This window comes from Chiloscyllium plagiosum, unplaced genomic scaffold, assembly GCF_037043375.1.
Source record: "Chiloscyllium plagiosum isolate Xiang-an unplaced genomic scaffold, Cpla_swu_hap1 HiC_scaffold_22, whole genome shotgun sequence".
Lineage (NCBI taxonomy): Eukaryota > Metazoa > Chordata > Chondrichthyes > Orectolobiformes > Hemiscylliidae > Chiloscyllium > Chiloscyllium plagiosum.
The window spans coordinates 14,263,929-14,279,063 of NW_028270160.1; the positions used below are offsets into that span (position 1 = coordinate 14,263,929).

General features: G+C 43.0%; 1 protein-coding gene across 3 annotated transcripts in view; it reads left to right on the forward strand.

Moving 5' to 3' along the window:
• Positions 1-66: 66 nt before the first annotated feature.
• Positions 67-15,135, forward strand: part of cutc (cutC copper transporter homolog (E. coli)) — a 28,429-nt gene continuing 13,360 nt past the window's right edge. Inside the window, exons 1-4 of one of the 3 annotated variants that reach the window (XM_043712971.2) lie at positions 67-142; positions 9,940-10,015; positions 11,514-11,573; positions 13,595-13,804. In XM_043712971.2, coding sequence (XP_043568906.1) covers positions 9,946-10,015; positions 11,514-11,573; positions 13,595-13,804 — 340 coding nt within the window. In that variant the 5' untranslated portion in view covers positions 67-142; positions 9,940-9,945. Of the gene's footprint in view, positions 143-237; positions 520-9,939; positions 10,016-11,513; positions 11,574-13,594; positions 13,805-15,135 lie in introns of those variants that run through there. The other 2 variants (XM_087998771.1, XM_043712972.2) reach the window with 2 other exon arrangements.

Here is a 15,135-nt window from a genome sequence, read left to right on the forward strand (position 1 = left end):
CAACAAAATAATAGCGGAGGCCGAGGAATAACTGGGAGAGTAGGATTACAAAATAATTCGGAGCCCTTGAATTTTCTGTTTGGGCGGAGAGTGTGTGAGGGCGTAGTCACGTGACTCGGGCCTACCTCAGGCTGGGGCTAAAGTGAGTATCGATTAAACTGTGATTTAACTCCGATTCATGCAGCAGCATCTGGTAGACCTGCTGAGGGGAGGGTGTTGAATCTTGAGGCACGACGTTAATGTTATTTCATTCTCGGGGAGAGGGTTATTGCTGGCACCGGGTGGTATTGCCGAACCCCCCGTTACCATGGCGATGCCTGCTCCGCCATCCTCCCCCCTTCCTCCCAGGAGCACTGCCAGCTGTGGGCCTGGACTCACATAGAGCCTCTGCACTGGCTGCCCTGTGTCCACCAACCGGCTGGCTTCTTGTTGACAACCCCAGGGCTTCCTGACCGCCTTTACACAGACCAAGGCACCTGAAGCGATGTCTGTTGCCTGTACCTAGCTGTGATTTGGAAGGTGATGACCAACTGCCTTCTTGAACTGCTGCTGTCTTTTATATTGCCAGTGGTGCACCCACAGTGCCATTAGGGAGGGAGTGCTAGGGTTTTGACCCAGCCACAACAAAGGAACAACGATAAACTTTCAAGTCAGGATGGTGGGTGGATTGTCGGGGAACTTGTTGGGGGGTGTTATTCCCATATCCCTGCTGCCTTGGTCCTTCTAAATGATAGAGGTCATGCCTTTGGACGGTGCTGTGGAAGGAGCCTTGGTGATTTACTGTAGTGCATCTTGTAGATGGTACACATCGCTACAACTGAGCATCGGTGATGGATGCCGTGGTTGTGTTCGCCAAGCCGGGAAGTTGATTTGCAGATGTTTCGTTCTCCATCTAGGTGACATCTTCAGTGCTTTGGAGCCTCCTGTGAAGTGCTGCTTTACGGTCTCTTCTGGAATTTATTTGGTTCCATCCCTGCTGTTTCCAGTTGCTGGTTCTAGTAGTTTGTTGTAACGCTTGGAATGTTGGCTCTTGGTCTATGTATTGGTTGATGGAGTCCGTGGATGAGTGTCAGTGATGGATGGAACGAATACAGTATTTATGGTAGCGGATGGTGTGCCAACTGTATGTTGTTTTATCTTGAATGGTGTTGAGCTTCTTTAAATGTTGTCGGCGCTAGTCTTATCCAGGCAAATGGGGAGTATTGGATTGCATTCTCAACCATTGCAAATGGTAGGCTTGGGAAACCCGAGAAATGAGTGGCTCAGTTTGACCTCTATTTGTATTCATTATTAGTGTGACTACTCCAGTTAGATTTCTGGTCTATGGATATTGCTGGTGGGATATCTGTGATGGTAATGCTATTGAATATCAGGAGATGTGGTTAGATTCTCTCTTGTCAGAAATGGTCATTGCCTGGCACATGAATGGCGTAAATATTGCTAATATGATTAAGTCTGCATGTTATCCAAGTCTGCCTCAATATTTGAGTTTTGAATGGTGCTGACTGTTTGCAATCATTAGTGACTATCCCTACTTCTGTTAGACGGAAAGTCCTTGATAAACTCATTGAAGATGGTTGGGTCTAAGCATTATGCATCTATAGCAATATTCTCTGGCTCCAGCAATACCAACCATCCTCCTTTGTGGTAGGTATGATTGATACCAATGGTGAGTTTTCCCACGATCCCCATTGAATTTAATTCAACTACGACTCCTTAATGACATGTTCAAATCAAAGCGGCCTTCATGCCTGAAGTGCAAATTTTCAAAATCACAGCCAGGATATTGTCAAATCCTGTAGCTATTGTTATATCAAATCCCTTTAACCCTTTCTTGCCTATTTGGAGTGAATCAAACCAACTGGTGACTGACGTCTATGATGCTGGGAACTTTGGGAGGAAGTAAAATGGATCATCCACACAGGGCCTTGGGCTGAAGTAGTTGCAAACACTTTCACCTTATCTCTTGCAAATGATGGAGGATAACCTCAGTATAAAGATGGAACTTTAGCTCCTCAAAAACAATTCAGTGGTCACCCCTACCAGCAATGTGGTGGACATTTTCATCTGCAACAGGTAGATTGGTGAGGACAAGCTTTAAACATGTCTACACCCTGACGTTCTACCTGAACATAGTGTTGTGTAGATTGGGTCTAGCCAGATTGCTGCAAAACACTCTAAATTAGTAGGATAAATTGTATTCCTTGTAAAAATGTTTGGAAAATTGTGAGCAATTTTGGTCCCTTTTATCTACGGAAAGATATTTAGGTATTGGAGGCAGTCCAGAGAAGGGTGACTGGATTGATTCTAAGTACGGAGGGATTTTCTTCTGAGGAGAGGTTCGTTAGGTTGATCTTGTAATCGACGGAGTTTTTAAGAATAAGAGAAGACCTTATTGAAACATACAAGATTCTTGGCCATGACAGGGTAGATGCTGAGGGGTTGTTTTCCCTTGTGAAAGAGTCTAGACCTTGAGGATTTTTTTTCTCTTAGAGACTAGTGAATTTGTGGAATTCTTTACCAAAAAGGGCTGTGGAGACTTGATTATTAAGTATATTCAAGGTTGAGATAGACAGGTTTTTAATCAATAAGGAAATCAAGAGTTATGAGGATAAGGCAGGAAAATGAAGTTGAGGATTATCAGATCAGCCATGATCACAATGAATAACTGAACAGACTCGATGGGCTGAAAAGTAGGCTTCTACTCTTACACCTTGCAGTCTTATGGTCTTAGTGTTATGGTCTTGTCCAGAAAAAACCTTTGATCAGAGTTTATCAGGTAGTTTTAGGAATGTAACTTCCTCAATGCCGTGCAATGTTTGGAGACGGTTGATCCTTTTGGATGTATCTATGAGCAGATTGTCAAAATCATTTGGCAGAATGCATCATCACCAGAACTTTCAAACAAACACCAAGCAGTTGGCTGCTGGTAGGAAGTGTAACCTTTCATTTTAAAACCAAAGATTGAGTCTACACTCATTGAATGCTTATTTGTTAATGTGAGATTTGAACTATTCCAGCAACTCCAGATATTTGGTGATGCAAATCCTGTGAGTATTTATTCAGTAATAAAAGCAATACTTAACAGAGCTAGACAGCAACTTTACAGACCCAACACAATGATTGCTTCTCGACATAAATAAGAGATCAGGCAACACCTTGTCTCCGTTCTCTCCCTGTCACTTTTTTTCTGTGGTCTTCTGCTTTTGGCGACAGCAGACTCTGACCTTCAGATTCAAACTTGATATGTGTTTTGGTCACTGAAAACTTGCAGCCATACCCATAATGTGATCGGTAATGTTAATGTACTCTGATCAGTTTACGTGAGGCAAGGCTAATTTCTAATTGTTCAAGGGATGTGTGGTCAATTTCTGGCTGTTAACAGTGATGATCATCTGACGAAGATGCAGCGCTCCAAAAGCTTGTGATTTCAAATAAACCTGTTGGATTATACCCTGGTGTTGTGTGACTTCTGACTTTGTCCAGGAGACAGTGAGGTCTGCAGATGCTGGAGATCAGGGTTGAGAGCAACACACTCTCAACTCTGACTTTATCCACCCCAGTCCAACACTGACACCTCCACATTTGGAATGAGGTGAAAACTTTCAAATAATAAAAATAGTAATTGCTGGAACAGCTCAGCAGGTTGGGCAGCATCTGTGGACAGAAACTAGAGTTAATGTTTCGAGTCAAGTGACCCTTCCTCAGAACTGTTTGTCACAAAATTGTAAGAGTAGGCTAACCGATTAATAGCCTTTGATTATTTCATCATAAATGAACAAAAACTAATTATTAAATAAATACTTTCCGATTGAAGAGCAGTCCCACCAGATCATTCATGCCTGCCTGGACTCTCAGTGCTGCCCTTGAGTCATGCAGTAGTGAAGAGACCATTGCACATCTTCGTCTGGAATGTGCCTTTACAAGGAAGGGCTGGATAGAGACACATTTGTTTTTGTGGAGGCATATTCCCAGCAACTCCATGACATGGGACACGATGCTGCGAAACGGGCTGTTGAGACATCCACTGAGAAGACATCAGCTTGATGAAAGTCATTCTTTGGACTGCCTGAAACTTGCTGGCCTTCCAGTGCAAGGAGTTGACCTTGACCAACTGTTTGGGACTGGCACATTCCAAAGTCCAGGACCACATGCTGAGGGATAGCTTGGGATAGCTATCCCTCAGAAGTGGGGAAAGGCCAAAGGTGCAGTGGGGAAAGGCCACAGTCCCAGCCCTTTCAGACAAAGTGTACCGAGAGGCTGGTAATGTTTGAAGCACTGGGGTTGAATGCTTGTCACTGAATGTGTATGGTAAATGCCATGGGTTGTGGCACCTAATAATGCACAAAGGAGAAGAGTTGTTTTTATTGCTTTTTCAGTAATGATTTGTTATGAATAAAGTATTGCATATTTTTGCAAAATTAATGGTAAAAATGAGGTAAAATAGATTTTTATCCTCTGTGTTCCCTCAATATCTGCCACAAACCCCATCTAACAGCAATGTCATAAAGACCTCCAGCACAGAGACAGGTCCTTTTGAATATTGTTGGAATATTGTGTGCATTTCTGGTCTCCTTCCTATCGGAAAAACGTTGTGAAACTTGAAAGGGTTCAGAAAAGATTTACAAGGATGTTGCCAGGGTTGGAGGATTTGAGCTATAAGGAGAGGCTGAATAGGCTGTGGCTGTTTTCCCTGGAGCGTTGGAGGCTGAGGGCTGACTTTATAGAGGTTTACAAAATTGAGGGGCATGGATAGGATAAATAGACTCCCTGGGTTCGGGGAGTCCAGAACTAGAGGGCATAGGTTTACGGTGAGAGGGAAAAAATATAAAAGAGACCTTCAGGGCAACATTTTCACACAGAGGGTGGTACGTGTATGGAATGAGCTGCCAGCGGAAGTGATAGAGGTTGGTACAGTTGCAACATTTAAGAGGCATCTGGATGGATCTATGAACAGGAAGGGTTTGGAGGTGGGACTAGATTGAGTTGGGATATCTGGTCGGCATGGACGGGTTGGACCGAAGGGTCTGTTTCCATGCTGTACATCTCTGACTCTAGTCCATGCTGATCAAAATGTCTGCCCATGCTGACCCCATTTCCCTGCACTTGGCCCATATCCTTCTAATCCTTTCCTAGCCATGTATTTGTCCAAATGCCTTTTAAATGTTGTTGATATACCCACCTCGACCACTTCCACTGGCAGCTCATTCCATATGTGTACCACCCTCTGTGTAAAAGATGTTGCCCCTCAGGTTCCCTTTTATTCTGTCCATGCTGTACATCTCTATGACTCTAATCTTAAATTGATGCCCTCTAGTCCTCCATTCCTCAACCCTGGGAAAAAAATTGTCCTTTAAGATTTGGCCAGCTTAGTCAATTGTAGTGCTGTTGAGCCACTTGGCGATAGCCACTGAAGAACCTGACCCAGTGTCCATTCTCTGTTCTTGCTATCCTCAGTGCTTCCTCCAAGTGATATTCAACATGGAGGAGCTCATTGGCTGAGACATGTGGATTGCAATATGACATAATCCCAGTTAACGAGCAGCACAGATGATGCTGAGATGATATTTCATTGGGTGCTGGGCCAGATAGTTTGGATGTTGATTGGAAGCAAACTGTGCCAGTGTACTGGTACTCTCACCTCAGGAAATATTGTGTGTTGCTGTTTAATTTGAAGGTGGTGTTTTGTTCCTGTCCCATGATCAGAATGGTTGCACCCATTCCTAGTCTCTGCACGAAAGCTATTCTGAGACTTTGATAATAGAGCTGTAACATTGACTGCCAAGTAGAATTTCTGTACTGATAGGTAACCAGTCCAGTGGCTATATGAGAGCTTTTCAATCCAGGCTGAGGCATCTCAGAAGGATCCTGTTGCTGTAGGGCCTTTTCTGACAGCAGAACATCCCAAAGTGCTTTGAAATGCAAAATGGTTCTCAAGTGAGCCTGCAGTTGCCATTGCAGGGTAATACAGTGACCAAGTTGTGCATAGCAAACCCTCACTAACAGCTAATGTGTTTTCAGCACCATTACCCGATACACTTTGGAAGAAGGTTGCCTAGTATGAGGGTGTTTCAGGTGTAACCCTTCTTCAGGATTGGGGGTGACGGAAAGGGGGGTTGGGGGAGGGTTTTGGATGGGCAGAGTGGTGAGGTAGTGATAGGTGAAGACAGGTAGAGGGTACAGCCTGGTTGGTGGATGGGAGGAATTAATCCAGTTGGCAGCTGGAAGGAAGGGTAAGTCAGAGGAATGGAAGACACGGAGGGCTGAAAGGTATTGGGGGTTGGAAAGGGAGGTTATTTGAAATTGGAGAATTCAGTGTTGTGTTCGCTGTCCAGGCAGAAGATGAGGTGTTGTCCTCCAATCTGTAGTCTGATTTGCTGTGGAAATGGAGGAAGCCGGAGATGGTCATGTCCGAGAGGGAGTGGGAAGGGGAATTGAAATGGGCGGTACCTGGGAGGTCAGGTTGACCCCTGTAGGACCAGCTGAGATGCTCGACGAAATTGGAGGAACAAAGCCTCATCTTCACCTGGGCAGCTTACAGCCCAGAGGACTCAACACTGAGTTCTCCAATTTCAAATAACCTCCCTTCCATCCCCTGACTCCCTTACCAGTCTCTTTCCCCCCCACCCCCCCCCCCTTCCATTCCTCTGATTGACACTTCCTTCCAGCTACCAACTGGATCCATTCCTCCTATCAACGAACGAGGCCATACCCTCTACCTGGGTTCACCTATCCCTACCTCACCACTCCACCCCTCTCCCCAACCAAAACCCTCCCCCACCTCTCTATCTGTGGCTCCACTTACCCTCACCTCCTAGTCCTGAAGAAATGGTGACTTCTGCACCTCCTGATGCTACCTGGCTTGCTGTGTTCTTCCAGTCTCCTGCTTGTCCAACTTGGATTCCAGTATCTGCAGATTTTTGTCTCTAGAGTATGAGTGTAAGTGTAATCTAGGCTGTTTCTCTGTGCAGCTGCAAAAAAAAAGCCCCAAATTGTTTCCTCAAGTGAACTGTTGTGAAGAGCTGTGCATGCTCCAATAGAAGGTACATAGTGGATGCTGCTAATATCTACACTTTAATAATTAGGGTATATACTGTTTGTAAAAGGTATTAATTTAGTGATATATTTTCCCACCTTTTGAAAACAGCAATTCAGAGCTCTGCTCAGGTTCCAAGCTACTCCCATTGTGCATGTTCCTAGGCTCATTTATTTTTCACTGAATGGATGCAGGTTTCTCTGGCTAGGCCAGCTTTAATGCCCATCCCTGATTATTCAGAGGGCAGTTCAGAATCAACCACATTGCTGTGAGTCTGGAGTCTCATGCAGGCCTGATCAGGCAATTTCCCTCCCTAAAACACATTAGTGAACCAGATGGATTTTTCTGACCATCAACAATGGTTTCATGGTCATCCTTAGACCTTTAATTCCAGGTTTTTATTGAATTCAACTTCCACCATCTGGCATGGCAGGATTTAACCCAGGTCCCCAGAATATTCATTAAGTTTCGAGATTAATAGTCAAGTGATAATACTATTAAGGCATTGCCTTTCCGAGTTTAGATCCATCTATTTCCAATGGAGTTGACATTTTGTTGGTTGATTGGCTGATCTGTCTTTGTCTATGTCTCACTTACTCTTTTTTTTTTCTCACTGACTCTCTCCCTCTCCCTCACTCATTCACTCTGTCTCCTCACTCCTCTCTCTTCTACTTTCTCAATTTCTCTCTCTGTTTCTGTTTCACACATTCTTCTCCCCCTCCCTTCTCTCTCTCTCTCTCTTTCTCTCTCTCTCTGTCTCATGCATTCTATCACTTTTTATTGTCTACTCAGTTTCTGACCATCAATCTCCCTCTCTAAGTTCATGTTGTTGATACAACTTACAGACATTATGGTGCTTCAAAACCCCTCTCCTACAGTAACTCATTCTTTCAGACCTCCGACATTTGACATTCTCACTCAGACATAGAACACATAACAGTACAGCACAGTACAGGCCCTTGATGTTACGCTGATCTGTGAAACCAATCTGAAACCCATCTAACCTACACTTGTCATCCATATATTTATCCAGTGACCATTTAAATGTCCTTAAAATTGGCGAGTCTACTACTATTGCAGGCAAGGCATTCCATGCCCTTGCTATTCTCTGAGTAAAGAACCTACTTCTCACATATGTCCTATATCAGTCATCCCTCGTTTTAAAGCTATGTCCCCTCATGCTAGCCATCATCATCCAAGGAAAAACACTCTCACTGTCCACACTATTTAATCCTCTGATCATCTTGTATGTCTCTACTTAGTCACCTCTTAACTTTCTTCTCTAATGAAAACAGCCTCAAGTCTCTCAGCCTTTCCTCATAAGACCTTCCTCCATACCAGGCAACATCCTGGTAAATGTCCTCTGCACCCTTTCCAAACCTTCCACATCCTTCCAATAATACGGTGACCAGAACTATATGCAATACTCCAAATGTGGCTGCTCCAGAGTTTTTTACAGCTGGAACATGAACTCATGGCTCCAGAACTCAATCCCTCTACCAATAAAAGCTAACACACCGTACACCTTAACAACCCTATCAACCTGGGTGGCAACTTTCAGGGATCAATGCACATGGATACCGAGATCTTTCTGCTCATGCACACGACCAAGAATCTTACCAATAGCCCAGTACTCTGTATTTGTGTTCCTCCTTCCAACGTGAATTACCTCACACTTTTCAGCATTAAATTCCATTTGCCCCCTCTCAGCCCAGCTCTGCAGCTTATCTATGTCCTTCTGTGACTTGCATCATCCTTCCGCACTGTCCACAACTCCACCAACTTTAGCGTTGTCTGCAAATTTACTAACCCATCCTTCCACACCCTGGTCCAGGTCACTTATAAAAATGACAAACAGCAGTGGCTTCAAACTTCCTTTTCCTCCTACAGTCTCGGTGAAATGCAAGGTTATCCACACATAACCACTACTAGCTGGCTTAACTTGCATCCCTTCTCTCAGGAAATTAGCTTGTGATTTGGGCATTCATCTTCTCAGACAAGAGACTGGTTCTCAGACTGATCAGTAGTCAGTTGGGAAACAATGGCTGTGATGGTCAGATGATTATTTATGGAGTAATTGAAATATTTGCATCCTACATAACTTTTTAAAATTTACTCATGGGACATGGAAGTTGCTGATTGACCAGAATTTATTACTCGTCCTTAGTTACCCTTGAGCAGGTAGTGGTGAGCTGCTTCTTGAACCGCTGCAGCCCATGTGCTATAGATAATCCCACATTGCCATTTGGGAGGAAATTCCAGAATTTGGACCCAATGACACTGAAGTCTGTATTTCCAAGTCTGTATGGTGAATGGTTTGTAGGGGAATTTGCAGGTGGTGGTGGTCTCATATCTGCTGCCGTTATCCTCCTTCGTGGTAGTAGATGTGCGTTTGGAAGGTGCTGTCTAAGGATATTTGGTGAATTTCTGCAGTGCGTCTTGTAGGTAGTACACACTGCTGCTACTGTCAGTTATGGAATGACTGAATGTTTGTGGATGTGGTGCCAATCAAATGGACTGATTTGCCCTGGATGCTGTTAACTTCTTGAGCTGCAGTATACAGGCAAGTGGAGAACATCCTATCAAACTCCTGACTTGTAGATAGTAGACACACTTTGGGGAGTCAGGAGATGAGTTATTTGTTACAGTATTCTTTGCCTCTGACTTGCTGTTGCAGCCACTACATTTTTATGGCGAGTCTAGATCAGTTTCTGGTCAGTAATAATCCCTGAGATGTTGGTAGTGGGAAATTTAGTCCTGGTTATGCTACTGAATATCAAGGTTGGATTGTCTCTTATTGCCATTGCCTGGCATTTGTGTGGCACAAGTGTTACTTGCACTTGAACTGTACATCTGAACCTGCTGTTTGTCATTTTAAAAAATATCATCTATTTGATCCATAGGATTGGATGTCAACACGTGTTCTAATGGAGGTGTGTGCAGATTCAGTGGAATCTGCTATCAATGCTGAAAGGGGAGGTATGTACTGCACTGGTCCTATACTGTATATTAGACTGAGGCTGTGTTTCTTAAACCATCAAACGTTACTTTCACTTTCAGTCTTTTCTCACTTTGCCCCAACCTCCGTGTGGTCACGTGATGTGGTCTCGCTAGCTCGGTCAGCATTTGATGTCCATCTCTAACTGCCATTGAGAAACCAGCGATGAGCTGCTTTCATTCTCCAGTCCATGTATTATCAGCACATCCACAGTGCTGTTAGAGAGGAAGTTTCAGGATTTTGAGGAAAGGAGGAATGTTTTAAAACTGAGGTTTTTTTGGACTGGTGGCCAATGTTAACTAAGGAGCTTGGGTGAATGGAACTTGGGCAAGTTTTGGTAAACTCTTGTGGAACAAGGAAGATGGATAGATTTGGTCAAGTCTACAAGTAATCAAGACTTGGCTCAGTAGTTGACATGAACACCACAGCTTTACAGTGTCGTTACAGCACAGAAGGAGGATCTTTGGCCATCGTTCCATACATCAAATATCCCTCTCTGCTAGTCCCATTTTCCTGCACTTAGCCTATAGCCCTGTATGCCACAGCTTTAAAGTGCTCATCTAAATAGTTTTTAAAATGTCTTGAGGATTTCCACCTCTACCACCATTTCAGCAAGTGAGTTTCAAATACCCACCCTCCTCTGGATAAAAAGCAAATTCCTCAAATCCCCTTTAAACCACCTACTCGTTACGTTAAAACTGTACCCCCTGGTTCTTGACCCCTCTACTGAGAGGAAATGCTTCTCTCTATCTCCCCTGTCAATGCTCCTAAGAACTTCACACACTTCAATCAGATTGTTGCCTTCAGAGGCTTTCCTTCTCTATATACCACACCACTAATTTTCATGTCATCTGCAAGCTTACTGATCATACATCCTCGATTCATGTCCAGATCATTAATGAACACAGCAAACAGCAAGGGATTGAGCATTGAACTCTGTGGTACACACTGGATACAGACTTTCAGTCACAAAAACACAATTTGACCATCGCCTTCTGCTTCTATGAAGACAACTTTGGATCCATTTTTACAATTTGCCCTGGATCTCAGTGGATCCTGCCTTCTTAACCAGTTTACCATGCAAGACCTTGTCAAAAGTTTTGTTGGAGTCCATGTAGAATACACAGATGTATTCAAGAGGAAACTAGATAGCTACATGAGGGACAAAGCAATAGAAAAACATGTTGCTATAGTTAGATTAAGAGAGTTAGGAGGTGGCTGGTATGGAATACAAACACCTGCATAGTCCTGTAGTGCCTTATTACATGTTTTATTCTTGTAGATTCTATGTAAACATTTATATAATTAACATCTTAGCTGGTTTCCTTTGGCCTCTGTGAAGAATCAGTCTAATTATTGTCTGACCTGCTGAATGTTTGCCGAATTGGCTAGAAATTGCAGCTTTTCTTTTGGCCACTCCCTCTTTGAGTTGCCTTGACTCCCACTCTCCCACAGTTAATTGGTTGTGATTGTTTTCAGGAGCATGTCGGATTGAACTGTGTTCCAGCCTAATGGAAGGAGGCATCACTCCCAGTATCGGTGAGTGCTGGAGTTTCCACTGTTTCTAACTGTTGAGAACAGGATAAAACAACGCCATTCGGTGATGCTGTTTAGTAAATGTTGGTCCAATCTATGCTGAAAGATTTTCTGTCACTATCTAACACAGCAGTCCACACCAATAATTGACCTCATCAAGCTGTTAGGGCATCCATCACATCAGCTCCAGGCATTAATGTATTCAAATAAACTAAACCACTATGGATGCTGAACATCTGAAATAAAAACAGAAAAGCTGGAGAAACTCAGCAGGTCTCATAGCATTTGTGGGAAGAGGAACAGGGTTAACATTTTGAGTCTAATATGATTCTTCAGCACTGTAACTGTACTGCATTCTTTTTTCACTCTTCACAAATACGCCTGCCAGATGGAACATGAAGGCTGACATAGCACAGATGGGCTGAATGGCCTGTTTCTTTGCTGTAGACTTGGTGTGATTCCCTCTCTTTTTCCTCTCCCCCTCCTTGTGGTTACCTAGTGGTTTGAGGATTTGCACTGTTTTCTGTTCTGGCTATTGAAACCTGAGTAGCCAGATGACAAGTTAGTAACTGTCCCTGCTTCACAATTAGGAATTATCCACAGCCTTTCCAGAAGAAGTGGCTGCTCTGCAAGCTTGTTAGTGGTGACTGCTGTGGCCAAAGCGATTCACACAAAATATTGAGCAAAATGTCTGATGGAGATTTGCTTGAGCAATCTTCTTCCAGTTTTTTCTAAGTTTCTGATAGTGTTGCAAAAGTACTGACTTCGCAATATATATTGATGATTTAGATGAGAGAACTAAATGTAATGTCTCCAAGTTTGCAGGTGACACAAAGCTAAGTGGGAGGGTGAGCTGTGGGGAGGATGTAGGGATATGTCAGTGTGATTTGGGCAAGTGCATGGCAGATTCAATATAATGTGGATAAATGTGAGGTTATCCACTTTGAGAGTGTTATGAAGATGTGGGTGTACTGTACCTTTTAAGAGAGTTAAAAGCTCGCAAAGACTACCTGATAGCACCAGGTGTTCTGAAAAAAGATATAATGTAACAGGTGCTCCAGCTACTGGGGTAGCTAAGATAGCTGGTTGCCTGGAAACAACAAAACAGATTTGAATTAGGCCAATCAGTTTAAATTATACCATGGAAAATACCAAACTCCAATCCAGTTTGAATTTAGTATATTGACAATCTTAAAAGCCAATGACACAATCTGATGCTTTGAGGTATAAGACCGGGAAGGGGGAGGGGGGAGAGAATTGAACAGTTGAGAGGAGGACTGCCAAGCAGCCCGCATCTAAAGACTGTCTGAAACAATGAAAAGGATACCTTTATCAATCAGTATCCTGTGAAGCAGAATCTCCAAGAAGAAGAATAGGTGACCAGAATACAGAGAAAACTGCGAGCTGCCTGGCTTTGAGATAAGAAGTTTTGTTTTGTAAATCATAATCGGGAATTTTATCAGACTAATATTATAGAAGGGAAGGTAAAAGATAGGTTAGAGAGGAGTTGTAAATAGTTGTTAGTTAGTTATTCTCTGTTATATTTCAAGAAATAAAGTTGTTAATTTTTACTTCAAATAGTTCTTGGCCTCTTGAATTTTCACAGATTACTGCATGGGATAAATCTTTTCTGTGTTGCTGGTTTACGTAAGCAGGAGAGTTTACCCCATGTCGTAACAAGAGCAAAAACAGGAAGGTGGATTATTATTTGAATGGTTGGACAGACACTTGAAGAAAGTGAATTTTAGAGCTGTCAGGAAAAAGCTGGAATGTGGAACTAAATTGGAAAGAAGAGTCATGGTAGGCTAAAGGACTCCTTTCTATATCCTAAGTTTCCATGACTGTTTGGATCATGTCATCTGTGGAATGTAAGCATCTGCAGTTGAATAGCAGAAATTTGAAGGATTGGGATATATAGGTTTACTTCATGAGCTGACTAAGGCAATAGAGAATATTTCTATTATGAGTCAAAGTAGCCGTCCCTCATTTGTTGTGTGTTTTTTGATACTGGTTGGTTGTGGCAGGTCTATTGCAGTTGGTTAAACAGTACGTGAGGATTCCGGTGTTTGCCATGATACGTCCGCGAGGAGGGGACTTCCTGTACTCCGACAGCGAGATTGAGGTCATGAAGGCTGACATCAAGATGGTCAAAGCCAATGGAGCGGATGGAACTGTATTTGGGGTTCTGACAGAGGATGGAAGAGTCAACACTGAAGTATGCATGGATTTGATCGGTATGAGCTTCATACTTTGATGATCTGAATAGGGAGTTTAAAACGATCAAAGGGCAGCAGTGAGAAAAAAACTATTTTATTTGGTGATGGGGGCTGCCAACTCTTTCATTTCCATTTATTGGATGTAAAGCTCCTGGGGATGGGGTTAAAAATCAGTTTGTTGAGGGAGGGGGCAGAGTGTTATGATAAAACTTCCAGAAATACATCCAGGCTAAGTTAGCAGCCCTGTCTGCAGAGGGATCCAGAATGAGAGAGGGGCATTAACTAAACAATTAGAGCCACGCTGATTGGTGGAAAGTCCACAAACCGGCCTTCATAATAAAGATCAGTGTAAATCTGGAACTCTCCTACAAAAAAAGCTATTTATTCTTGGGGTCAGTTGAAAACATCAGAATTACACAATTACATAACCAAGACTGATGGATGGAATTAAGATACAGATCAGCTGTGATCTAATTGGAGGATGGCTTGGGGGCACTGAATGGGCTCTCCTGTTGCATTTTCCTCTGTACCATAAGGCATTCAAGTGCTTTATTAGGGTGTTAGTTCCCCATTTGATTTTTTTCCAGTGTGTTCCTCCCTTTTTTGAGGTGATGACTTACGTTGGGATAGTCCTCCCTAGTTGTGGAAACCACCTTTGTTTACCTTTTCCTTGTTTCCACATCAAACCTTCTATCATCTAATTGGATGGAGGAGCAAATTTGTGAAACTGAATTCTCATACATCAGTCCACAAGAAAAGAGAAAAACTTGCATTTCTTTTGCACTTCCCCCTATCACCAGATGTCACAAGATGCTTTACAGACAATTAAGTACTTGATGAATGGTGGTCACCATTGTAATGTATGAAATATGGCAGCCAACTTTTGTTCATCAGTTTCTGAGACACTAAGTTCATGGGTTGTCATTTCCTGATGAAGGGCTAATGCCTGAAACATCAACTCTCCTGCCCTTTTGAGGCTGCCTGACCTGCTGTTCTTTTCAACTCTGACTGTCCAGCATCTGCAGTCCTCACTCTCTCCTAGTTGTTCAAATCCAAAGCAAAGCTGGCACTCCTGTGCAGTACTGAAGGAGGATAGCAATGTTGAGGTGGTATCTTTCAGATGAGAATTTAAACTGAAACTCCAGTCTGTCCTCTCAGGACAGATATTACCATGGCATTATGTCAAAGATGAGCAAGCTGTTCTCCCTAGTGCCCAGGACAATACTTATCCTTCAACTACCATCACTCAAAACAGATGAACTCATCATAATCTCATTACTGTTTGTAGCAGCTTGCTGTGTACTAATTGAGTGCCACATTTCCTATATTATAGCAGTGATTACATTTCA